Raw genomic sequence first — 27,258 nt, forward strand, 5'->3', positions numbered from 1 at the left:
TTGTGTTTATATCATCGTGCTCAGATTTGATTGAATAACAGCATTTTAAATATTTAAACATCGGAAACACTATCAGTCTAAAATTTTGACTTGCAGGTACTTCCATATATAACAATGATGAGTCAAATAATTATGACCACCACTGTCTAATATGCTGTTGGTCCTTTCTAAGCGGCTCTGACCTGCTGTCGCATGGTGTTCTAGAAGTTCTGTAATGCATTCACACAAAAAAGCAAATGTTCCCATCACGTTACTTCCATCAGTTTGGCTGCAAAGGACTACTGACTAAAGTGACTACAACTGCTGCATTATACCTGTAGTGGAAACACAGCACAGGGAGGTTTTATCCTGGAGCTGTTTCTGGTTGTCTGAGCTACCTGAGAATGACCCGTGGCTAATTTTTGTTTCAGTGTCAGGAGGACCTGTCTCTGGTGAGTGTCATTCTCCACAATGATTGGCTATCAAGATGTTTCATGATTTGAATGACAAATTTCGTGTCTTTCCATCCGTCTCGTTGCATCATTTGCGTGGCCCAGTACATCCCTCAACCCCTTGTATCCAGTCGGCAGTCTGGAATGTACTCACAGCTCCTGATTGGGTGCACAGATGCCTTCCTATTTATGTCATGTAGGTATTGTCAAAGTCCGACAGGTGTCTACAACTGCCATTTCTCCTGCATCCTACACATTCACTTCGGGAACCAATTCTTTACAAAATCCTGTATCCCAGACCTGCACGTAGTTCCCTTTATGTGTGAGTGGTGATTCTCATGTGTTATCGACGTACAAGAAAGTTACTTATAGCACTTTGTAGTTTTGCTTTATTTTGTAGAAATTGTACTTTCTTGATTCTTGTCGTCCTTGGTATGTACCCTCGGGGTTGAATGCACTTATTGTGTGTCGCTTTGGATAAAAGCGTCAGCTAAATGAAATGTAATGTAATGTAATGTAACATAGCTGGTTAAAACGCCACTTTATCTCCTTTCATTTGTTAAACATTAATTGCCACTTTAACTTCTTTCTGTGCTTACACAGAGTGCTTACACCTCAATTGCCCCTGAAGCCTGGAAAAAAACTGTGTTTCTTTACAAGGTTTACAAAATCCATAAAGTGGTTAAAAGTATAATCAAATATCAGAGTGTGGGCCTTGAGAATCTGATTAATGCAGGTCACGTCTTTGATAATCTTGTGAGATCGGATCTATCTCCACAGTGCTGGGTCAACACTAGAGATTGGTGTAAGAGAAATGCTTTAGCGTCTATTCCTTTTTCTTCAAACAAAACGCCACAAATAAAAATGTGAAAGACATTTTGTTTTCGAAAAGGGTTAACACAGCAGAAGCAGGGACACAGGGGAGGAGGATGCTGGGTGAATGACAGGCTTGTGTCTGAACTGCGGGGACAGCAGGGCCTCACCTTCAGGTCTGAAACATCCTTGTAGCACTTCTCAGAGCGTGTGTGATCGGACAGCTGCACGTTCCAGAAGCACGGCAGCTGGTGAACCAGGAACGGGTTCTGTTTGATCACAGCGTTGAAGATGTCCTGCACACACACACACAAAACAGACACAGAACACACACTGAGCCTCATGCTTTACCTTATGTTTCATCATCTACAGGCGTACACCTCGGTTTATTTGATTTGCACATGAAGCTGAATTTTATCTTACTCTGATGTTTGCACAGAGTTTTGGCTATAGACCAATTTGACCGGTACAGTAAAACCATGTGGGTAAAAAACGAATCATTTTTAACAAACGCTCTCCCCAAATTATAGGAGAGTAGGACCAACATGTCATACTCTCCTAGTGCGGTAATGCATCCTACAGCAGTTATTTTAGTTTGCTAGTTGACGGCCTACATTGAAGCACACTGGATGATCAGAGATCTTTATTCCCCTACAGCCCAAAATATCTGAAGTCTTGCTCAGAAGTCGACCAGTTGCACCAGGAAGGAACATCCTGTCTCTGTCTGTCTTGTTTTCTGTTATTACCGATTCTTTGAAGAACAATCCGCCACCTTAATCTTCCTCTGTATGTTCCCTACAGAAATAAATCACCATGCTATTCTGAGGTATCAGCTTCTCTCAAACTAGAAACATTATTTGATGACTGAATCCTGCTTCTGTAGGACAACACCACTGTGCTAATGCTGAGTGAGCAGTGACAGCGCAGGGAAAGGTGTATACTGATTACTTGATTTACTGACAACAGTTGCATTCTCTCAGAGAGGTGTGACATGGACATTTTCATGCCGGTGAACAGCATCTTTTCCACTGACCTCACAATGGAGGGGGATGACACCTGTAACCATGGTAACTGTGCTCATTTGCAGTCACTCTGTGTCTTCTTTGTGGTGGTTCAGAGTCTCTTTGTGGTCCAGTTAAGTGTCTCTGTGGTTGTTCTGGGACTGAGGGCGAGCGATTATGTTCTTCTTTGGTCAGTTTATTACCAGTTATTTTGGGTCTCCTCATGGTCTGTTTGTCTATGTAACTCTTTTATGACTCTGCAGTCTTTTTTTCTTCTGACTTTATCATCATTCCTGTCTCGTTGTATTCATATATATATATATATATATATATATATATATATATATATATATATATATATATATATATATATATATATAGAATAGTTTTGGACTTTACAATCTCCGGAATTAAAAATATATATTTTATGGATTTGGCTGCGTAGCATGAAATTGTACAGAGAGCTTTAAGTGGCCATTAAAATACCTTTTGATGGATGAAAAACGTTGTCATCCCAACTGACATTAGGGGTGAGAAGAATGATCACCCAATGGATGGCTTCGAATTAAATGACACTATTCTTCCCAGATGTGAGGCCAGCTAAACACTACTGACTCCTCCTCTGCGCTGTCTGTGTTTTGTACGTCTCCAGATGTTCAAGGTGGTACTCTTAATTTATGTGTCATTACAACCCGTAAGGCTGCACACTTGAAGTAGCTTTGAGTGGATGCCCTTGTGTTACAATGGAGACACATTTTAGCAATTTGAGGTTTTGAAGGTTCACGAGACACATTCCACTCCTGTAATGGGAGGCATAAAATCTCTATAGCCACATAATGAAGGCTGTGATAAAGAGAGATGATTGTCCATTGGAAGAGCTCATGCAGCAGAAGGAATGCTGAAACAATTTCTAAAGCCCTGCTCATTTTCCAAACTGCATACCTTGCAGGACCTTGCTTAATGAAGGTTGAGTTAAAATATCATAAATGCACCTGTAATCAAGATGAGCTCTGCGATAATAATAGAAAGCCTTTGCTGAGCGCTCAGATTATGAGCTTTACTATGTTAGGAAGACTGCACAAGCTAAGGTATGACTTATTAGGTGTTGAGATTTTTTTATTGATCAAATAAACATTGCTCAGTACCTCACAAAACACAAAATAAACCTCGGCCTGCAATTTACTGGAGTATAAGTATTTTAAAGCCCTGTTCAGACCTGGAATTCACATCTGCCTTGAGGGACCCCATCACAGGTAGGCAGCTCAACCTATGTCAGCTCACATCTGTCATTAGGGTTTGGCCGTGTGTCCGAAATCCCCCGCTCATTAACTAACCCCGACTTCACTATATGGGATGTTCTATTCTGAGCACTATAAAGTGAGCTCAGCAGAAAAGGAAAAATATGCTTTTGGTCACTATTCTTTGCATTTTCTCTGCACCGGTACAGCCTATGTCTCAACATGTGATCAGATGACACTTCCTCGCTCTATATGTAAATGCACATTTGCATCATTTCTGTCTGCAAAAATAAATAATAAAATTGAAAGAGTTGATAACCTTTTGAAACATGGCACGGACCATGGAAGTTAATCTTTTGTTGGATGATGAAAATTAAGTATTGTAATTTTAGAACACGGAAAATGTATATTCCCTGCATTTGCTGTATTACAATACCTAACTGCTAGCTTGGTAACTGCAAGCATGTGTGGCTTCCAGACAATGACAGGTATGTTAAAATTAGCATCCACATTGCTGTTGCACAGCAGTGGTGTTCTCAAGACTTAGGGCTTTGTCATATATTTAAAAAAATTTTTTATTTTGAATGAACAAAGACTCTACATTAAAATCGATCAGTCCCTAACACATAAAAATAACAATGGACGCAACACCTACAAGAACAAACCATCTTAAAATATGTGTTGTTATCTCCATTTGTGTGATTTAATGCACAAAGCTGAATAAACAGCACAGGTTGTCCGAGTCTAACTTGTCTGCCAGAGCTGGCTCCGGTCCAGGCGATGTTGTGATTTGTGCGTGTGAAACAGCAACTTCTGCCAAAAGGGGACAAATTTGCCCATGTGAGATGTGAGGATGGTTACCTGGTCTGCCAGTGAGGTGGATAGCATGCTCATTAGTTCTCTCTCTGCAGTCAGCCTCCACATCTGCTCCCATCTGAGCTTCCGTAGCCGATCCAGGAGAAGCAAAATCACCCCTGGAAAGCACACATACACATTATGCAAACACACACACGCAGGCAGCGATACGGCAGCTTAAGAAACAGAGAGATTAGTATCTTGCTGCCTGGTAAAGGTGATAAATTCCCATCACGAGGCTCTGAATCACCGTCTTGTATTTTCTGAGATAAAGCTGTCGCCTTTAAGCTTGCAGACAGACTGGCACTGGGTGGAGTAAACATGTTCAAATCCTCCTGGAAACACAAATTATTCTCAGAGGCTCATGTGCTTTTCACCGCTCAACTCCCCCCCACCCTCCTGCACCTGCCACAAACAGGAAGATTCAAAAAACAAAATCTTCTAAGTTCCCTTCGCTGACAAATCTTTTTTTCCCCAGTCGCCTCGAATAACATCCAGCTGCCAGTGTTCAGAAGACAGACTCTGTGAATCATTTCCGGGGATTGGAGCAACCTAACTATGTTTCACACACTGCCGTTGCCCCCCGTATATTGCCACAGTCACTGCCACAAAGCCGACCAACCGCAGCTGAAGTGGAGGTTCTCCTGTCAAATTGCTGTTCTGCCTAAGAGCAACACGCGCCTTCCTGTCCCTGAGATTTGCTTTTCAGTCACACTCACGGGAGGCTGAAGAGCGGAGCACTGAACCTTTACAGCACAGACGTGTCTGGGGGAGTTTTACACTGCACCCGCGGAAATTCACAACGCAGTGGGCCACACTGTTTGTTCTGGGTTATATTCAATATAAAGTTTATCCTCCTGCTCAAAACAGCACAACAAGAGCTATATGTCTCCTGAAGGGAAAGAGCTGCTGGATTTGATGGAGGTAAAAATATTTATATATAAAGGCAGGGGGAAATAATAGCAACGTGTAATGGAATCCAATCCATTCCACTATCAGCAGCTCTGAGGCTCTGTGAATTATACCCTGCACCTTACTGAAAATGTGTTTTCATACAACTTTTAACAAGCCTGCTGGATGCTGGCAAATTCCATCAATGACTGTGTCCTGCTTCACTGCACACTCACTGTTATTTATTTAGAACAGGGAGAATGAGTTCTTTGAGCTTAAGTTTCCCTCAAATTCTCTCGGATGGTGTAACACACCAACACAATCACAGTGTGAGCTTACCCATAATAAAGATATAAAGCATGACAACTGTCACAGTTCTCTGTGGTAAATATGTGTAAAAGTATCAAACAAAGTTTACGTAATCTTATAGAAACACATAGTGTTTGTGACTCAAGGAACTGTTTATTGACACAGTGGCCAAACAGTGCTTCTTCAGTATAAACCAGAAAAGCACTCAAGAGCCTCACTTGAGCTGAACGCTGTCTCAAAAATTCAATATATGCTACACTTTTTGAAAAGTTTTAACTTTTGAGCGCAGCAGAATGTTACTGTTTGACAAAATGATTAAATTATATCATGACATTTATCAGAGGGCTACAGGCCAGCAAAAATAAGAATCCATTGATAATGCCACAGTCTAAACAGATTGAGAGACCTAATGAGAATATTCATTTTGTCAGTCGTGTTCTGTAGCTATTACTATCAATAGTGTAGAGAACCATGTATATTTTTATGTATTCCACATGCAGCTGAATGAAATAGCAATTTAATCGTATCTGTAGGTATATGTGCTTTTAATGGCTTTTCCGTGCTTTAGCATTAGGCTCAAATTAAGTTACAATATAATGACACAATCAAGTGGTGATTTTGGTTCATAACTTCTATCAATTTTCTCTTTGTAAAGACGCATATCACAAAGGCACACACCTAAATCCTTGTTCTATTCTGTAATTTAGGTTTACACTTGGTATTTTATTCTATTATTTTTTGAGCTGTCTTATATGCATCCTTATACAATGTTTATGTAAGTCGTTACCACTTTTATACTGTTTTGCAGATATACCGATTTTACTGTTAGATATATGACACTGTTTACATTGTTAATATGGACCTAAAAAAAAAAAGGAAAGCTATATATTTTTCTTTAACTATAGAAGTTCCGAATTTTTCTATTTTAGTTCTGCTTTTGGACGACAACAACTCCAGGAGTGTTCGCTGTTTTTTAAATCAAAGGATTATGAAAGTTATATCACTGTGTTATTTCATAAAGTGTGATAACAAGATATTATTCATCACATCCATATTAAATTCATTAACAAGCTACATGCATGTTCACTTTCAGCTTTACAAGTGAGTTTCACACTTCGAAGCTGACAGCTGCTCTGGTATAAATAAACCAGATGTGTTACGACACACTAGAGTGTCTGCACAGTCAGAACAATGACTCCAGCAGCAATGAGCACAAACAGACTATTGATGTCTCTATACCAGCGCCATGTCATCAAGAACTTACCGGTGTTGAAGCCTCTGCCCAGAGACGGCCAGGGCCGATGGTTCTTCCACAGGTTCCCAAGGTACCAGTCACTCTGGTTCTCCACCAGACCCAGAACCTGCTGACCTGAAATACAGCAAACACATTATCACTGCTTGTTCCCACTTAAACTTTATTCACTCAACTTTCTTTTTTATTTAGCTAATATTTAGATATTAATCCTTATTTGTTTATTCTATAGTTACTTGTGTCCTTAAGGTTTTAGGCCTATTGGCTTGGTTTCCAAATTTGAATTTTCTTTCATGGCATAACATTTCATCAATGACATTCTTTTCATTCTCCTCTACTTGCTACACTTGTTAAAGAACTGCCTTTGACATTCAGTATTTCATGCAGGTGATTGACATAAGCACCATGTGAACACATTAGTGGAGCAGCAGGAGCAGCTCTGGGGCTCTGTGTGTGTCCACACAGAAGCAGTACAGGTTCGATAGTGAGTTGTAGACCAGAGCCCGAAACATCACTTCATAAACACAGGAAAATAATATAAAAATGTCCTTTGAGCCATTATGTACCTTGTGAGGACGGATGGTTTGATCAAAATGGGAGCGTGGCTGTTCTTACGTCGCACACTGACGGCTGACTGAGAAACAAAGCAGCAGAGAAGAAAGCCTAAAGTTTCCTTTGATCCTCACTCAGAGGTGTCAAAGGATTCCGCAGACTAAAGCCTGGCTAATGCTGCTGAAGAGGATCAATGCAGAGCCCATGCAAGTGGCCTGCACTGTTTGCAGTTACACCATCTAAACACAAGTTACACAAAACACACCGCTTCAGTCGGATTTAGTAAATGCTCTCGAAGTCGCTCCAATGCAAGTAAGAGAGAAGACGCCGGAGGAGATGATGTGCATGACCACCAAACTGATGGAGGCAGAAGGCAGATGAATTTTCATGGACAACAAGCTGACCAATCACAGTTGGTCTGCATCGCCATGACGCCTGGTTAAATGTCTAGATAAGTGCATGTCGAGCTATGGCGTAGGGCACGGGGCTACTTACACGGCAAATACACATGTGCTGTAGCTATGGCAACAGCATTGATTTGACACAGAAAAGATACCTAAACAGTAACTCTTTAGTCATCTGATTTACAAAGCCCAGCAGAAAGCTAAGCACATGTTTCATCGAGAGGACCGACTGTTAGTCCATGGCTGTAAACATAGGCCTCTGTAGGCAAATTTGATCTACAACAGTCAGATACTGACCCCAGCAACACTCAACATCACAGTCATGATATTTAAGGAACAGCTTTGAAAGAGGCAGCTTTAAAAACAAATCTATTTTTGCCATTTGTTGCTATGATGGGTTTTAGTTGCAGACAAGAAGGCAATTGAGTCACTATGTGCTGATTATCTACAGGGTCTGTGCAGTTTGCAGCTCATCAGCAGATCATCAGAGAAGATGGTTTCAGAAACTTCAGGGTTAACTAGTTCTACACCGAGCCAGAGGAAACGCAATCCTTCCAAAAAGCAAGCTTTTATGTCTGAGTCATCAGCAAACTTGGAGCGCACACCTCACAAATGGCATACAAGTGGCATGGGAGAAGGCGGAAATTGAATTTAACACTACGCTCGTATGAATTTAGATTTTCCGGGCCACTAGACATTAGGTAGAAAAGAGGACAGGAGGTGGGATGAAATAAAGAGGAAAGATCCAGAAGGCCAAGGGACGAGAGGGGAGGGATGTACGTGGGCTTCAGGGTGACAGATTATAGAAGGCATGCTGGGCAGAGATAAAGGTCGAAGAGATAGGCATTAGGGAGGAGATAGGAACCCAGAGTGCGGGGATGGGTGTAGAGGTGGCAGCTTTAATGAAGGTTGTAAGGAAGATTAATGACAGCCTATTGGAGCAGGCAGCCTTTAGAAGGGCTGCAAAACAAAGACCACAGATCTGCCATCAAGGTGACGACTGAGCAGGACAATTAGAGCACAGAAACAATACACTGCCCCCTTTTACTTGGAAGCACAGGTGACTCAACTAACAAAAAGTCCATAATATCAATGCTAGCAGTGGTAGGAACCAAAGTCCACTGCAGATCCTGTCTGTTTATATTCTAATAAACAGTTTTATGATGGTTAATCATTTTTATTGTAATGAAGTAATAACACTGTGTGATTTATTACAGTTAATGACTTTTTAATATGGTTGGAATCTATCATCTATTTTTCCTGGATCACATGCAATTTTAAATGTCACAGAGTGTCAAATATGGAAGTTAAGACATCTCACACGAGCACATAAATGAAAAACGTGAATGCAAATGTCACAACACGACTGCAAATCCACAACAACAAAAACCACACAACTGAAACGCAATCACAACGGAAGCGAGTGGCCACAGGTGTTGACCGTGAAATGAACACTGCTGCCAAGTTAGCTGTCATTTGTGAAAACCCAGTCAAATCAGTCGGCACTTAAAATGAGATGCTTGTCTATTTGAGACGTTAAGGTACAATTGTGCTTTTTGGATGCTCCAAGCACCTGTACTGTAACACCTCAAAAAGACAAGCATCTCATTTTAAACAGCTGGTCACTTTACTCTTACATCCAGGACTTGAAGACACTAAGTAACCCTGCTTGTTTAATTGTCGAACATCAATGAAAACTCACTTCCACTGTGGTTGTGTTTCCAATGTGTGGATGTTGTATTTTACGTTAACGTGCTTGTGTGAGACATCTCGGCCAACGCAGTTAAATGGGCAGGATGTCTGCCTTCCGTATTTTGAGAGGACAATTTCAAAGATGTGGGAGATTAACTCTCCGAGTTCAGTTACAGATAGATCTTAAAGGCCACAGCTAAAAGGGGAACACATTTCAAGGCGTCAGGGCTTTGTTTGTGTCCGCAGAGAGAGAACTGTGAAGTCTGATGAATGGCCTCAATATCATTTGAGTTAGTGTCGGCAGGATGTGAAGACTAAAAGTTTAAAAAAGAAAAGTCCGGTAGTTACAAAGATCCTCTGTCGGCTGATTTTCATCTCTGCTCAAGGCTCCATCCGACAATACTTTTCTCCCAATTTAATACTCTCACGATACTTAGATATACATGTGTTGTCATTTACAGATTCCATTACAGCATCATTACAATAAACCCCTTGCCTCTGTCTTAAAGGCATGCTAATTAAAAAATATATTAAAATAACATTACATACATACAGTAGGTCATAGGATTCTACCTATTGGTTAAATAAAGTACAGATCTAATAAGCGTGGTTTTTAAAAGTGAATAAAAAATATCCCCCGACCCGACTTGCAAAACACACCTGTTAGTGTTTGGGCTGCAATATAAGTGGTGTAAGGGCCAGGGTTTGACAAAAGTAAAACAGTATCTTAGGTTCTGCTGTATTGATTTTGAATTTGAATTGGTTTTGTTGGATTTAAGCTTTTCATTTTGAGCCCAATAATATTATAGGAGTACAATGCAGCATCTGTGGAGTGCTTTGAAATGAAGCCCCCCCCTCTGGCACTGCTGACTCTCTGCTGCTGAGCTTAGGGTCATTTTGTCGGGAATCACGAGGTCAGAGTTTTAAGGCCAAATAGTAACACTTTGGAAATTCTACATTCAAACATAGTCTTATCCACATGAGGTGTCTCAGTCAACTGATTAAATATAAAAATTTAATATACAGGAAATATCTTATTAAATTATCCCAGAGCGTCTGCAACACAACAATGCATCAATGGTGTATCTTTAAAAAAAGAGTTAGCGGCCTTAAAAAGTATGAATCGATCCAGAAAGGGTGCACGGAGAATGACAAGGTGGAGCTCTAAAGTGATGAACAAATAAAACAGCAGTCAGAGAGCAGCTTGTTCACAAGTTGCTCTCTGACTGCTGTTTGCTGCTGAGCAGGTATGTGAACAGTGGGTTTTTAGAGACGTTTACACTGGAAACAGCTGCCTGCCCCTAACCCTGGACCCTAGACCTAACCCTGCTGCTGTGGCTGGAAATAAGACTGATGAGTGCAGAGTTTGCACCAAATTAATGAGCTGACTGAGCCTGGAAAGTTGCACACAGCTTAGAAGTGTGGAGTTCTCTGTGGATGGGCAAGTAATAATTCAAATAATAATAAGAAACTACTTGAAAGCATCATTCTCTATGGAACTGTTTCTGTTTCAAAGGAGAAAAATGAAAAGGTTAATGTGATTAATGAACGGCTGTGGCTGGGTGCAGGTTGTGCACTATACAGAAGGTCGGCAGTTCGATCCCCCATTCAGCACAGTGAAGAGTCCTTGGGCAAGACACTGAACCCCAACTTGCCCCTGTCATCTGTGCCAGCAGGGTATGAGTGTCCGATTGAGAATGTGCTGCCCAAAGATGCCCTGTATGAATGTATATGTTAATGGTGGAATGGCAAAACTGTAATATGTGTCATTATTTTGAAATGAGCATAGAGTGTTGATGAATTTTTCGGCTTTGACAAAAATGTGCTCCTAAATCCAAACATTCAAAATGATAAAAACTGTGTGTGACTGACCGTTATGCCTTAACCATCCGCTCCGTCATATAGTCTGTTTCCAGGTGAGTAAGTCATGACAGGCAAGAAATCAAAAACTAAATCAATACAGCTCCACTCTATTTCAACAAAGAGGAAATGTTCTGCTCTGCAATAATCTACCCCTGGATAATATTCTGTCAAAAATGGCAGATTTTTCACCCTATTCTCTGTATTCAAGCAAAGCTGTCAGCCACACATACTGGATATTCGATACAGATTAATTCAAACTATCCTGTTTAGCTGTTATTGATCTATAATTTATCGACAGGCTACCTGGCCTGGGAGCCCCTGAGGAATTCAAGCCAATACTTGCTATTTAGCAACTGCAGTCTGGGTAGAATGTATTACAGAGGTGGACATAATTGGATGTACGTATGTCCCACAAAGCAAAGACCGCACACAGCAAACCTCAGGGCATCTAATCCCAGCCTGCTGGTGGCTGATGCATGTTCCTCAATGAACTGTGGCAGGGCACCACAGGAATGAGAGGGAATTCTTTACTGCAGTGTCAGTGGCGCTGATTTAGAAAGATGAATGTCAGGGTCAGCAGGCCACACACGCACTCTTCACTCGGCCTACACATCCTCCTCTGCTGCTACTCGCATGGAGCATCAGAGGTACAATCGACATGTGAGAACAGGGAATTCCTCGTCAGCGATTATGTAGCAACCTATTTATATCTGGAGATATTAGCTGACCTGGTCCATACCAAGGATGGATAATGTGAAAAATCTGTTGTCCAAGCTCTTGATTCCAAGTGAAAGTAGTAAATAGTTTGTACGGACGTAACGCACTACACAGTGGAACAGTTTGTTGCAGTGAATATCTCTTATTTCATGTTATTCTACGTAAGTGTGGGAACATAATTGACTGAAACAAATGTTGGAAATTATGTTTGGAAAAAACTATACAACAATTATGAGATATTCAGATATCAGACATCAGATATTCAATTTAAGGAGAGAAATAATTTTTTCACATTCTATAAAAACAGGACATTATTCTGCCACATCACCATAACTTAAAGTTTTATTTGGGGCAGAGCACACATTTATTTCTAGATCTGGGGCAATAAATAGGCCACATTTGACACAAATGCATCAATGTTCACAATCCAATCGCAAGTCCTTCTTCACTAAAGTACTTCCTTGTTTGCCACTAGCTGCTGTGAGCAAACACACACATATTGAATATATTCGGCAAATTGTTCCCTGTTAAAGCGCTAGTGAACAATCACTTGTGGGTTTTAAAATAACTCTTTCAGAATTTCTGATTTATTGCATTTTAAACTCATGTGCCTAGAAAACATATGATATGTAAAAGCCTTTTTTTAATAAAATAAATACTAATTAAATACTGAATTGCCACATTTTTTGACATTTACTTGTCCGTTCAGAGAATAGTGACAAGACCGTGGTGCTTCAGGGGCCAATCAGACTGTGCCCCTCTGATCCTCACCCATAGTTTTCTAGTTAAACTTCCCATTCTGCTGCCAGAGCTCATCTCATCTCATCTCATTTTCATCCGCTTATCCGGGGTCGGGTCGCGGGGGGAGCAGCTCAAGCTGCTGCCAGAGCTGTACATCAATATTGGACAAATTAGCAAAACCACACACTTTGTTCAATGCCAATGTTTATTTAGTTCTATAACCTCTCTCTACACACGACACTAAAACAAAGATACACTACCTGTTTTGCAGTAATATACTAGGTCCCTGCAGTAGCACTCAATTGTATATTGATAAGTGGGTAAAAAGGACAGTTGTGATCGGCCGATGTGTCAGGTGTGATTGGCCATTCTGTTTAAAAGCCCAGGGCGTTTAAATAATAAATGAAACATACTGAGCTCCAGGGAGAAATGGGAATGAGATTGACACAATTGAAGGCTCATACTGTCGCCCCTGAGATTTTTCCTGCTGACTGGGTCCAGTGAAGGCAATAACCCCCCCCCCCCCCCCCCCCCCCCCCCCCCGAGTGAGTGCAGTTTAGAGAAAGCTGGAAAACACAATAAATGTTTGTTTTAAAACTCAAAAAGGACATTTTGCTTTCTTATTAAGTGATACACTTGATTCTTGGTGTTCAGGATTGATAAAGAACAACCACCAGTGCTCCATTTTCAATGCTCAAGGGAACACAGTGAAGGACTCTCACCCTGCACTACAATCTGTAACCTCCTTCTGTCAGTTTCTGTATATATTGTGTATACTAAGACTGAATTGATATTTTATGATTCAAACCTAGAATTACTGCCTTGCAGTTGTATGCCTGCAGCAAACAGTCAAGTTTCAGTTAACGTCCATGTCTTTCTAGGCACATGCAATACATTTAGAGAAGAATTTGGAGATGTTATGGTATTAGATGTGATAGTAAGCGTAATAATCCTTGAGCTATGGCCGAATGTGAAGCCACTGTGATCCATGCAGTGCGATCCCTGAGTCAAAAGTGAAGAAATGTCCTCAAGCCATTCCATGAGGCATTCACGAGGCAAACAAAAACAGGTTTTGTGAGGACACAGGTACCTTTGACATTTAAGCACCAAATCCGGATCAGGTCATCCTCGAGTCTGAGTGAATGTTTGTGCCAGATGTAACAACAATCCTCTGGTCATTCCTTATGAATCGCGTTCACAAAAGGTGACCGCACAGTGACCTTGACTCATGACATTTGACCGACAAAATGTATTAAGTTCATTCATTTTAAGCAACTCGTGAGATATTTAGTACCGTAATTTCCGGACAATAGGAAGCACCTATATATAGGCCGCACCTGCTAATTTTTAAAAGGAAAAATAAATTGTACATAAATAAGCCGCACTTGTCTATAAGCCGCAGGTGTCCCCGTTGAAACATGACATATTATTTTTCAACTGTTAAATGCCGGTAACATCCAAAATTATGAGTCAGTTCTTCATGCTGACGTCTCTAGCATCTCACCATCGATTCATTGATGGTGAGTGTACGTGCAGCAGCTCTATTTTCATTGGCCACTGGAAACAGTTTCATTGGACCACTGTGACCTGTTAGATAATTTCATTGGTCTGATATGACTCGTACTCATACAACATGTTGCGCCCTACCCACAATTCTCAGGTGCACAACCCACACACACAACAACTTTCTTAAATGGGGCAGGCAATACCTGCAACACTATGAAAATCCATCAATTAGCCGCATCGTTGTAAAAGCCTCAGTCTCAAAGCGTGTGAAAAAAAGGAGCGGCTTATATGACGGAATTTACGGTAAATGATGCTGACCATGTCTTTTGTCAGGTCACAGTGATCTTTACCTCTGACCACCAAAATAAAATCATTTCATCCTTGAGCCAATGCCTAATTCCAAGGGAAATCCACAAAGTGTTCTGACCTGATGTGTTCTTTAAGGTGGGATGAAAGCACAGAACGAAAACCTGAAAAACACGTTGTGTTGAGCTGCAGCTTTGCAGAGGCATTGAAAAGGTCAGTGAGACTCTCAGAAGTTCTTCTTTGCAGTTTCTAAGCTCCTGAGTGGGCGGTCTGGTGTATGTGTGTGTGTCCGTGTTAGACAGCTGAGCCACAGCCAAACTGACCTTGGCCAGACAGTGTTTTGTTATCCACTCTTCATCAGCTAAACTTTTTGGGCTTTATTTGAAAGTTATTGTTTTCTCTAAGTTGTCTGCACACTGATGTCAGCAGTTCATCTGGTTTAAGTAGTTGCTTGTTTAGTACCACGAGCAAACAATCAGTGTTCAAGAGGAGACATGTGTCTTTGTAGATAAGAAGCAGCCATTTGCTTTAGTGGTTGTAGTGTAAAATCTATGGCTCTTGATTTCGGGCTGTTGTCGGATTCATGTCACTGTCAACCAATGGAGAAGTTCTCCATCAACATGATATCATTCTGACTTGCTTACTGGGCACTTTATAAAAAACTAAAACCTATTAAACACATATCATCCCATTTTGCCCTCAAGAGGGAGAACAGTTATTTATGTAGCAGAAAAACATTTAATTTTTATCTAAATCTCAGTGTCCTGTGTGCACAAATGACCCATTGATCCATCCATTATGCATTCAGCTAGCCAGCCAGCATTGCAATCTCAGATGACATTGGGTAAAAGGTGGTGTACCCCGTGGACAGGTTGCCAGTCTATCACAGACAACAAACATCCATTCACACTCACACCTATGGGGATTTTGAGTCTCCAGTGTACCAAACCTACACCGGTAACTACTGCAGAACCTGTACAACCACATCCGAGTTTTACATCAAACTAAAGTAAGCAGCATTTTTAATCAAATTTAATCATCACTTACGTACTCAGTAAGGAATGATATAGTCATGGTAGGAAAAGTAAAGGTGTTACTAACTTGGTCAACAGAGTACCTCCCTTCTATTTAATATTTGCCAAAACGAGTCAACATGAATACCTGAACAAAAAAGCCACAAAATGGAACTCAGCCTTTCATCTTGTTATATCCACCTGTGTTTTTTTTATAAAACTGTGACATGTCAAACTGTCTCCTGTGAATGAACAGACCACATTTTCTTTTCTGTTAAATTTTCTTAAAGTCCAGAGTGACCGCATGAAGCCATAAAGCTTTAAAAAAGCAACAGGTAAAACAAGAGGCTCGTTAGTGAGCTGGCATGACAGAGCAACTCACTTCCTCTGTCCCAGGGCCCTTGAACACAAAGTGATCAGCTAAAAAGCATTTCTACCACGAGGATTGAACTGCTGACAAAACAGCTAAGGGATGTCTCACGCTCTTAGAAAACTGTAATACACTTAAGTGTTCTTAATTCAAGGACAGGTAGTTTGGACGGCTACACTGCCAAAGAATCATCTGCCATTAGTACTGTTGATTGCATTTCCTCATGGGATGAGGGAAAGCATGGTGTCATAATTTATTGCAGGATGTTGCCATGGTGACCCACATACTATCCACATTAGCAGAACAAGTTTAATTTGGGTTTAATGCATATATCTTCTGCGCACACTAACTATGATCCTATTGAAAATTGTTCAAAGAACAAAATCCAGAACCAGCATTCACACTTTCCCTGCAGATATAGTCAGATCAGGGAGTAAATCTAAGGATGCAAGATGACGTTTGAGTCAAAGAATTTGAAAGAAAGACTCTGGAGACATTTACTCTGGAGACAATCTACATCTGCGAAGCCTTCCATCATGAATAACCTGCACAATCATGTAGATTCCCACACCCCTCCCCTTGATCCTCGCTGGCATTCTCTTTCTTGATCATGTACTCTTATGTTTAAAAAATTCAACAGGGTCCAGGGACATCCGCTAACAAATACCGACTGAATAAATATGTTTAAAAAAAAAAAAGGAAAAAATTCATATTTGCATTGAAAGTGGTTCTTGGAGCAGCCATGGAAGCTGGGATACCTCACAGCTATAACTTCATGGTACCAGTCTTTCTGCTGTCAAAAGTCTTTCATATTTCCAACGTATTCTTTGAAACTTTCATGATGGTACGTACATCCCTCTGTTTCAATGAACCACCAGAATTTCCTGGAGACAGGCCTGACACCCATCTTTGGTAACAGTATATCAGTATTGAAATCAATACCCAATATTATAAAAATTCTAACTAAAGGTCTTGATGCTGTAGAGTGTGCTGCATTGTCCTTAAGATGGCACTGAAGGCAAGCTGATGGTGTCATGAAGGTCTGCAATGGACTCTACAGTAAATGACATGGGATTAATGCATGAAATGACCTGCAGATTTGTGTGAAACGTGTGTTATCAAAATACAATATAAAGGACCATTAGAAAGGAAAAGTGTAAGTGTCCTGATAAACATTACTCTGAGGTGTGAGGTATAAACTTACTAAACTAATTTGGCAGTTTTTACATGTTGCTTTAATGGATGGAGATCTGCAAATCTGTCCATAGATCAGTTTTTTTCATTGCCCTGAGCTGAAGCTAACAAGCTTCACACTGGGAAGTGTGTAATGAAAACCGATATCATTCTTCCAACATGCCACAGGAGATGGGGTGCTTACAGGCAACCAGACAGCAGTTTAATCTTCTATTCGTTGAGCAGTAAGAAGGCTGTTTTTTACCATCCAGTTATTAACTCGTGAAAAAAGAAATTGTAAAACCATGACTCTTTAAAACTCCCTGGGAAAATAATAATTTCAGTAAATGAAGTTCTTTTCAGGACAATGAAATGTTAAGAAGTAAATCATCAATTTTTTCAGATCAGAACATAAAAGCAGACCAGAATGAATTGTCATTTGGCCCCTTACTTTGAAGTGTGAGACTGCTTCCAAATGAAGTTTGTATAGTTTGTTTCCTCTTCTTCTCACTTTCATCATTCCTTTAAACTGTTACAAACTTGGGGGTCACCTGATTTGGCAATTGGAAGGGCACATACCACATGAACACACATGCTCTGTGAGACAGGTCACTGGTTTTACTCCTGGCATGCCAGATGTTTTACGACACGTGTTTCCTCTTCTATCGCCTACATTTCCTGTCTCTCTCCAGTTTCTTGATCTAATAAAGGCATACAAGCCATTCAAAAACCACTTTTGTTGGCATCCACAGTAAAAATTTATTAGCAATTTACACTGCTAATCATCTAAAATAGTCCATCCCTCTATCTTTACCGCTTATGCTTCGAGGGTTGGCTGGAGCCAATTCAAGCTGACATTGGGCAAGAGGTTGCCAGCGTAAGGAAAGGCTAAAAAAAGAGACAAGCAACACTTCACTCTCACTTTAACACAACTGTCAATTTAGAGTCTACGATTAACCTAACTCCTGTTTGCATGACTTTGAACTGTGGGAGGAATCCAGTAAATCCACATAGACCCTTGCTAAACTCGGATTCCAACCAACGTGCCGCCAAGATAGCACCTTGTTAAGTGAATCATATACCGTATAGCTGCACCATATAGTATATGACTTCCCCTTGAAGATGAAGGTTATGTGGAGTAGAAGTGTCCAGAGCACTAACAGCTCATTCAGCAGAGGTTGAGGTGCAATGACTTTTGCCACCCGGGAAAGAAAAGTGTGGAGGAAAAGCTCCTGTTTGCAGCAGTTTTGCTCCTGGGGCTGAATGATGCTAGATGGGTTACAATTCCAATATCAAAAAGTGAGGGGCTTGTTCCAGCTCAGCAGCTCTTTGGAAAGACTTCATCACACCAGAGATGGGCAATTATTGTTTACGTCAATCAAAGTGATATCAAGCCCAGTCCCTGTTCACTGATAAGGTTCCGTTTGCGTATGGGCTAGTCTACTATCTCTGCCTCCGTTTCTGTTTGTGTCTAACGTCATCTGAGACAATTGGGTGTAAGTGGTAGATAGCAGAGATGGAACAAAAGAAAGTAAAAGCTGTGTGACTAATGGCTCTTAAAGCATGATATTTAACTGTGTGATATGAGGAAAGGAAATGGCTGGCCGCCTTTCATTTCACCGAGTCTCGATGATGAGAAGCAGCAGCGCGGCCTGAATTGCCAGCACTCCGAAAAACGAGTCAATGTCGACCCAAGGATGAATCACATTACCCTCAACATGCTACTACTGCAACCAATTTCAGATAAGGATTTGATTTTCTTCCAGATCAAACTCTTGATACATGATTAGAGACAAAGAGTTTGAGCCCAGGTTTTTCTATAAAAACACGGATGCTGAAGCTTGTAACCATGTTATATGTGTATAAAAGACTTTGTGTGGGTAACACCAGGCATTACTCCTCACCTGGCTGCCGAGAATTGAAGTAAAGATAAATGCTTTCTCACGGCAGACTGCTCACTCCCCTGTCCATCATGAAAACTCTCCTATGCGCATGTGTATTTGTGTTTCAGGAGAGGAGGGAAGCGATTCAGAAACCATCGAGAGGGAAAAAAGAGTTCACAAGGGTTCAGAGACAACTATTGAAGATGGCCTCGGGTGACATGGTTCCGACGGAAAAAAGCAGCGATCTTTCATTTGGCAGTGGTTCAGATATCGCGAGTAAGGCTATGAACAAAACCCTACCTATGCACTATATGCTGCCAAACAATTGCCACAAGAGGTAGCAGTACCACAAATTTGTTTCCCCACCTGAAATGCCAAAAAAATGCCTCAATCTTTGTATCTCCATATCTCCACCCACTTGAAATAAAACGCTGAGGGAAAAAGCCCTGCAGCAAATTACTCTGGCTTCTTCATTTGAATAGCAATCCCATTGGACAAAAACAAGGAAAGTGTCTATGGCAGCACTAACAAAACACATCGCCAAAGACATGGCCCTGATTAGTGTTGTGGAAAAGCCAGGTAACAAAGATCTCATAAAGACACTTGACCCAAAGTACAATTTGCCTGGTCTTACATTTTCTACATAGAAAGCGCTTTCAGAGTTCATCAGTAAGAGAAAACATGGCCTTCCAACTAACAGATGTGACCCCCACCTACGGATCTGTGGTCCAGCAAAACCTGTGAGCCTTATCTCAGGTTAACAGTACATGACATCTAACAGCTTTTTTTTCTTTATGATTATAAGGGAACGCTTATTGCACAAGGGCTGCAAGATGCTCTCATGTAATTGGACTTTTCAGACACTCGACAAGAGTGCATCACCGCAGATAATGGGTGAATAGCTGTGGGCCTGAACAAGTGCGATCGGTGAGTATAGGTTTGCCTCCCTCTGATGGGCAAATTATAATAACTTTTACTATCAACAAATGTAAACATTTAATAATTTGTTACGTTCAATTAAAAACTCTGACTGTATTTTTAATGATACAGTTAAAATCTGTATGAGAGCATTTCATGATTTTTGTGTACGCATGATCCATGTATATAAATATTAAGTATTTAATATATGTCAAGCATATATTGCCAGAAAACTTAGTTTAAATAAGAATATCTTTCTGAGATCTGTAGAATATATATGAAAAGATTAATGAAGAAGGCTCCTTTGATGACATAGCCTCCTTTGATGACATAGATGTCATCATTATATAGATGTCATCCAAAGAGCCTTTTTCATTTAGGAGAGTTAGATTCTAAGAAACACCTAAAACTCCAGCTTGATCCTCTGGAAAATAGTCCTATTCATCAGCATCAGAGATTTTAGACTCAGAATCAAGACAAAGCCTATTGAGTATATAAAGTTTTATTTTAGGTTACGCTAGCTACAAATATATAATGTCAAGAGCTAGTTAGTATTGTACATATTTCTCTTTCTCACTAGTAATGCATAAGATGAGCAAAAGCATGACCCATACAGTATGTGTCATTTTTGTGACCAAACACATTCCCTGTTTGATTTGAATGATAGTAACTTAATCTTTCTGTCACTCCGCAAGCATTTAATCTAGACCACTATGAGGGAGATACTGCATCTACAGGCTGGCCAGTGTGGCAACCAGATCGGAGCCAAGGTTTGAAACACGTTTTAAAAGTGTAGCAGAGCAAATGTTAAATTCAGATCAGATTCAGGCCGCTGAATTAACTTACCTGGTGACAAAGCCTGTGTAAAGTTTGACCTGCTACGACAGGTCGTGCTAGTTAGCCAGCTAATATAACCCCTAATATTTCTTCTCCTCTAGTTCTGGGAGGTGATAAGCGACGAACACGGCATCGACCCGTCTGGGACGTACCATGGAGACAATGAGCGGCAGTTGGAGCGAATCAACGTCTACTACAACGAGGCGACAGGTTAGCGACATTGTGCCAAAGCATTTCCGGCCAGAGTTAGATCATCTAAGTTTGTGGGATTAAAGTTTACTTACAAACCACTGTTGGAAACATTTCAAGTCACTCTGTGCTTCTTGTTCTTGTGAAAAGGGAGCGATCTCTGGTTGTGTATTATTTTCTATTTCAGCATTGTGTAAATTGTCTGTGTATTCTTATTCTTGTACCCGTCATCACCAGGTGGGAAGTATGTTCCTCGTGCAGTGCTCGTGGATTTGGAGCCAGGAACAATGGACTCTGTGAGGTCTGGTGCTTTTGGCCAGATCTTTAGGCCAGACAACTTTGTCTTTGGTGAGAATTTAAATGTAAAATTACAAGGCCTGAAAAAATTGGCTTGATTTGATCTTTAAAACTAAAATTTAAGTGCTTTCCACAATTCTGCAAGAGTAAGTATGCATTGCTCATTGCAAGTATATTAGTTTTACTTCCAAATACTATGAAGTCATTGTAAATAGATCAGGAATGTTTTTCTATGCAGCTGTGATACAGTTGTGTATTTGCTTGTACCACAGGCCAGAGTGGAGCAGGTAATAACTGGGCTAAAGGCCACTACACTGAGGGAGCCGAGCTGGTGGACTCTGTCATGGATGTGGTCAGAAAAGAAGCAGAGTGCTGTGACTGCCTCCAGGGCTTCCAGCTCACACACTCCCTTGGTGGAGGCACCGGCTCTGGCATGGGCACGCTGCTTATCAGCAAAATCCGTGAGGAGTATCCTGACCGCATCATGAACACTTTCAGCGTGGTCCCCTCACCCAAGGTACACTTCACTCATTAAAATGTTATCAGATGTTTGTTGCTATACCTGTTTCCTCTGTGCTTTAATGGTGTTCCTGCTTCTTCCCTTTGTCCCCTCTTTCCCTTCACTTTCCCTCTCCAGGTGTCAGACACAGTGGTGGAGCCCTACAATGCCACCCTGTCTGTCCACCAGCTGGTGGAGAACACAGATGAGACCTACTGCATTGATAATGAGGCCCTGTATGACATCTGCTTCCGTACACTGAAACTCACTACACCCACCTATGGTGATCTCAACCACCTTGTCTCAGCCACCATGAGCGGGGTGACCACCTGCCTGCGCTTTCCCGGCCAGCTCAATGCTGATCTGAGGAAACTGGCCGTCAACATGGTGCCCTTCCCCAGGCTGCACTTCTTCATGCCAGGCTTTGCACCCCTGACCAGTCGGGGCAGCCAGCAGTACAGGTAGGGAGGCAGATTCCGTATAAGACAAGGAAATAGTATTTAAAAGTATTCTGAATCTGACTTGAATTATCTTTCTCTTTCCAGGGCACTGACAGTTCCTGAACTCACCCAGCAAATGTTTGACGCCAAAAACATGATGGCTGCCTGTGACCCACGCCGTGGTCGCTACCTTACGGTCGCCGCCATCTTTCGGGGCCGCATGTCCATGAAAGAGGTGGACGAACAGTTGTTGAATGTGCAGAACAAGAACAGCAGCTACTTCGTGGAGTGGATCCCAAACAACGTCAAGACGGCCGTCTGTGACATCCCTCCCCGCGGCCTCAAGATGTCCTCCACTTTCATTGGCAACAGCACAGCCATTCAGGAGCTGTTCAAACGCATGTCAGAGCAGTTCACCGCCATGTTCCGTCGCAAGGCCTTCCTCCACTGGTGAGTGAAATAAGACTGATGCCAGGACATTATGGAGAATTTGTTTTTCTTGTTCTTACCTGTTCTTACCCAGAATTCATACACTTACTTAATGCCCATCAGTAAGTATTTACTTTATGTCCATTGTTTCAGGTACACGGGCGAAGGTATGGACGAGATGGAGTTCACAGAGGCTGAGAGCAACATGAACGACCTGGTGTCTGAGTACCAGCAGTACCAGGACGCCACTGCTGAGGAAGAGGGCGAGGGTGAGGAGGAAGGTGACGAGGATGTGGCCTAAAAAACAGCCATGACCTGCTTCTTACTATACACAAGTTTAGGGTTTGGAGACAATGATAAAACAATCCAACAATTTATTCAAAATTTACTTTTAAAATGTTAACACTCTGCCTGTTTTGCGCTTCTTTGGACTAATAAAAAGTGTTAACTTCACCTCTGTTATACACCAGTGTCAGGAAATTCTTCTCTTATGTCATAATCCACAGACTCTTACCTGTTCACCAGGTCCTGTATCAGTTTGAGTCAATGTAGAACAGTTCGGTCCATTCATGCAGACACCTGCTGACTGCTCGGTGGTGTTGTGCAGTAATGTGAATGATCACCTGTCTGTATTTTTCCAGTTGCAAAACCTGGGTTTATATTAAGTTTTGTTTGGTCCAAGCGGCCCCTTCACATAACTCTGACACTAATCCCTCCGCACTCTTGGAATTCTAAGACACATTGCATCAAAGACATTGTTTAGAATATATTGCATTTATTTAGGCACAAAATCGCAAATGAATAGTAGTAGTTTTTATTCCATCTGAAAAGTGACATACAGTCCCTGCTTATTACCTCTTGCATCAGACAAACAGCGGAATCTCACAATCATCTCTAGTGGAGGGAGTTTGCTTAGTTGTCATGGTGATAGCTCAGATTTTTCATTTGACTTTAGCTTGAGATTTATATAAAGTTAAAGAGCAGTAGCTGGCCCCCATTCATGACCTCAGCTGAGGTTCCCTTGTGCAAGGTCATCACAACAGAGCTTGGTGGATAGTCCACAGTACTGTACATATTTATATGTCTAGAAAACAAACACCCACCCAAGTTTGACATCTTGAAAAGAGATTGCAGATGCAGTGTGATGAAATCAAAATGGGGCTATGACAGCAAGCATTGCGACTCACTTTCTACAGTGTGGCTATTTGGCATAGGGAGATTACAACTCAGCTGTTTTCAGCCATGACCTATTATTTGTGAACAATATTTGTGCCTACATGTGTAGCCAAAGCCTGGAACCACATGTTTCCTGCCCCCGGACACAACTTTTAGCCACTATTGGTCACTGTGTGCCCCCTGACCCATAAGGTCATCAGCTCAATAAAAGCCCAGTTTCCCCTCTCTTCCTTCTCTTTCTACACACTTCAATGGAGAAATGGGTATCTCCCTCTCTTTTCTACTGACTTCTCCGGGAGGAGAGGTGTAGCTCTCAAGCTCACCCAGCCAGGGAGACCAATCTCTACCCCAGCTCTTCCAACCTCCAAGCTTGATTCATGTTGCTGTGATATTTTGGTAATAATTTATTTTAAAGCTAAAGCTAAAGTTATGTTATGCCCTTCACATTTTTTCTTTGCAATTTTAACTAAGTACTTGCTCTTACCTGGCACCAACACCTCACACACACACATCTATACAAACTTTACACATACATGTGACCTCGACCACATGGTGTAACCATTCCATATGATCTTTTGTCCTCATAGTGGCTAGCCTCCATTTTGAAACTCATTCACTCACTCACACATACACACGCACACGTATACGTGCATAGACATGTATATAGTAGTTAGTTTGTGTGTAAATGGGTTACTTTAATCAATTAGTGTTATTATTTGATATTCATATTGATATTTGTTTGTGTGGAGAGGACAGAGAGAGTAAGCTGTGAAGGGTGCAGACAGAGAGTGGGGGTACACGTGCAGCACAGGGCCACAGGGTGGACTCAAACCGGGGCATCTATGGGTGAGGCCTAGCCTCAATGGGGGGACAGCTCTACCAGGTGAGCTATATACGCCACCCCACTATTCATATCTGTAATACTAATACCCAATATATTTCTGAAATCCAAATTCATTGAATTCCCTCAGGCACACCATTTAAGGGTGGCACACCTAAGGTTTAATAATCACAACCGCCACCAAAACGTACATAAATAAACATTATTAAAGTTATTAAGTTATTAGGAGTATGTTTTTTCCTTTGGTTTTCCACGGTACTTTTTTAATAAATGGATTTGTGGATGATTCATTAAAGAACAAAGGGCAACTGAAAACTGTCAATGAAAAAATTGTGACATCTATCTCTTCAACTTTTAAACGATATAAGCCAACCCAGCCAGGGTTGGAGGGCCACTCTGCCAGTAAAGTTAAGGAGTCAACCTCAAGTTGCCTCTAGCTCTCTCCGTGGGAGTTTACTTGCCAGTATAGCTAAATACACTGCAGAGCTTCAATCATTAACCCAGATTTATGGTGATTTAGTCAGACAATGTCAGGATTATTGGAAAAAAAAACGATGTTATATCAGCAGTACACCAACTTGGGAATGTCTGCATGCTGACTATCATGTAGGGCTTATGGGCAACAATTAAATAACAATTTTATACTTGTTAATTTGTCTTGCAACAGAAGATGTGTGTATATATATATATATATATATATACCTACAATATATATATATATATATATTTATATATATATAAGATCAAGTATAAATTGTTGGTTCAGCTGTAAAATTTAAAAAAAGATGCAACTTTAATTGACTTCATGCTGCTGCTCCAACTGCTGACTGTGTTAGTGAGCAGACAAATTACAATAACTAACTTCCTGTTGTGTCTTTACCCGCTGTGACAACGCTGCATGTTGTTTCCACCTGTGTGACTGTGTCTACATGGCAAATCACGGTCCTGATAACAAGTACTGTACCACTGAGGCGATTTTGAGTATTTTGGTGTTTGTTTGACTGTGTGTTGGCAGAGTTTGAAGCTATTATGCACAACTGATCTCTGCTGGGAACTGTTTGCTGGTTGCAGTCACAACCACAGGAAAAGCTAAATCTACGGCATCATGCCAGCATGCAGGGGATGGTAAAAAACACGAATGAAGCAACGATACAAAACAGAGCTTAAAAGTGATAAACAAAGATTTTTATGAAACCGGACATATGAGTCGATTGTAGGTCACCAGAGGCAAGGTAGTTAATGGTAAACCTTGGGTCACATTTGTTAGTTCTATTGTCCTTTAAGTTCCACATCACTGTAGAATCACCTTTACTAATTAAATCCTATAAAACTAATAACAGCAATGCTGAGTAAACACTACACATCATTGAACAGCAACAATAAATGCATAAACAATTATGAATCCCATAAATGTTGACACACAGGGAAAAGGTCTGCCCACATCATCTGGATATTTGCCGGGTTAGTACTGTTGACAGAATGTCTTTGACATTCCCAGTGCAGAGTGATCTCTCCCTAGAATCAAAGAAAGTGCTCTGTGTCTGTAAATGGTTTAACGAGGAAAAATGCCAGGTAAAGAAAAAATGGACCAGGACTCTACACACAGTCCCTGAGAGATGTTTTAGAATGAATGAGTTCAAATGCATTACAACAGACTCTCTCTACTCCTGACCTCAACCTACCTGCCCTCCCCCTTAGTACTCACCCTCCCTCACCTGCCTCAAATTTGTCAAAGTGGCAAGGGTCATGGTTTCTACTCCCTGTAGGCCATGGTATGGGAATGAGGCTAACATTAAACATGGGGTCTTGAGTGGAGCGCTAATTTCCCTAGGGCTCCACACCTAACCCCAGAATATCTACTGATTACAACTCGAGGGATAACTCTTAATAAATTCCAGGCAGGGACCAGTGATTTGTGGCCCTGGAGCCCACTGGCAGGATCATACAATCTGTGGTGAGTGAAGAAAAGAGGCTGAATATTCATCGCTTTACCTGGCAAACAAATTGAAGTGTGTAGAAAATATAGTCCAGAAAATAATTTGAAGATGTGACCAAACCATAACCACAGGTTTTGGACTAATCACTCTCCCTCATGATCACAAATATGATGAAAACCTTGTGAAATCATATTCTCTCGAGCCGCAGCTGTCGCTGGTGCGGAGACATGGCGCTTTTCTACTGGCAATAAGAAAGCTGGCATCTGCTTTAAAAAAAAAAGAGGAAAAAAACACCAATAAATTAAAATTTTATTGTAAAAAGGCCACATTTCAACCTCAATTTAGAACTCCAAAATGCATGTAATTCAATGTTATTTTAAGGAGGTTGAAACAAAAAAACCCCTGCAAAGTGGAAGTAGCCGGATTTGATAAGAAATGTAAATTGTGTCTGTATGAAAATGAGAAAGTTGGGGCAGAAGAGTGACTCTGATGGAATAAGTGCTGTGTAAATTCATATTATGCTGAACTTATCATTCAATTACAAACACTGCAAACTCGATGAGAGCACTAGAAGCCTCCCAAATGGATTCCCACATGTGGCTCTGTTGCCAGAATATTGGAACCAGTCTTCAACTTGCAGGGGGGTCAGCATCTACCATAAAGAATTCAACACTTTCATATTTCT

The 27,258-nt window shown here is 41.1% G+C and overlaps 2 protein-coding genes across 10 annotated transcripts in view; one reads left to right on the forward strand and one right to left on the reverse strand.

Annotated features, from left to right (window-relative positions):
• The window catches only part of large1 (LARGE xylosyl- and glucuronyltransferase 1), a 104,815-nt gene that overhangs the window by 12,732 nt on the left and 64,825 nt on the right, over positions 1 to 27,258 (reverse strand). Inside the window, exons 7-9 of the mRNA XM_062383149.1 lie at positions 6,803 to 6,907; positions 4,345 to 4,457; positions 1,415 to 1,540 (exon numbers count right to left, since the gene is read on the reverse strand). Of these exons, the coding sequence (XP_062239133.1) occupies positions 1,415 to 1,540; positions 4,345 to 4,457; positions 6,803 to 6,907 (344 nt within the window). The remainder of the gene's footprint in view (positions 1 to 1,414; positions 1,541 to 4,344; positions 4,458 to 6,802; positions 6,908 to 27,258) is intronic.
• On the forward strand, positions 15,123 to 22,920 carry LOC133949086 (tubulin beta chain). 9 transcript variants are annotated; one of them, XM_062383248.1, is made up of 7 exons: positions 20,642 to 20,698; positions 20,867 to 20,976; positions 21,184 to 21,302; positions 21,524 to 21,768; positions 21,889 to 22,211; positions 22,296 to 22,640; positions 22,773 to 22,920. In XM_062383248.1, the coding sequence occupies exons 1-7, from the start codon at positions 20,642 to 20,644 to the stop codon at positions 22,918 to 22,920; spliced, it is 1,347 nt and encodes a 448-aa protein (XP_062239232.1). The 9 variants fall into 9 exon arrangements, with proteins under 9 accessions (XP_062239236.1, XP_062239232.1, XP_062239233.1 ...); XM_062383249.1 differs by having other exon boundaries at positions 20,867 to 20,975; positions 21,192 to 21,302; XM_062383253.1 differs by having other exon boundaries at positions 20,867 to 20,975; positions 21,192 to 21,302; positions 21,889 to 21,992; positions 22,551 to 22,640.

This window comes from Platichthys flesus, chromosome 23 (assembly GCF_949316205.1).
Source record: "Platichthys flesus chromosome 23, fPlaFle2.1, whole genome shotgun sequence".
Lineage (NCBI taxonomy): Eukaryota > Metazoa > Chordata > Actinopteri > Pleuronectiformes > Pleuronectidae > Platichthys > Platichthys flesus.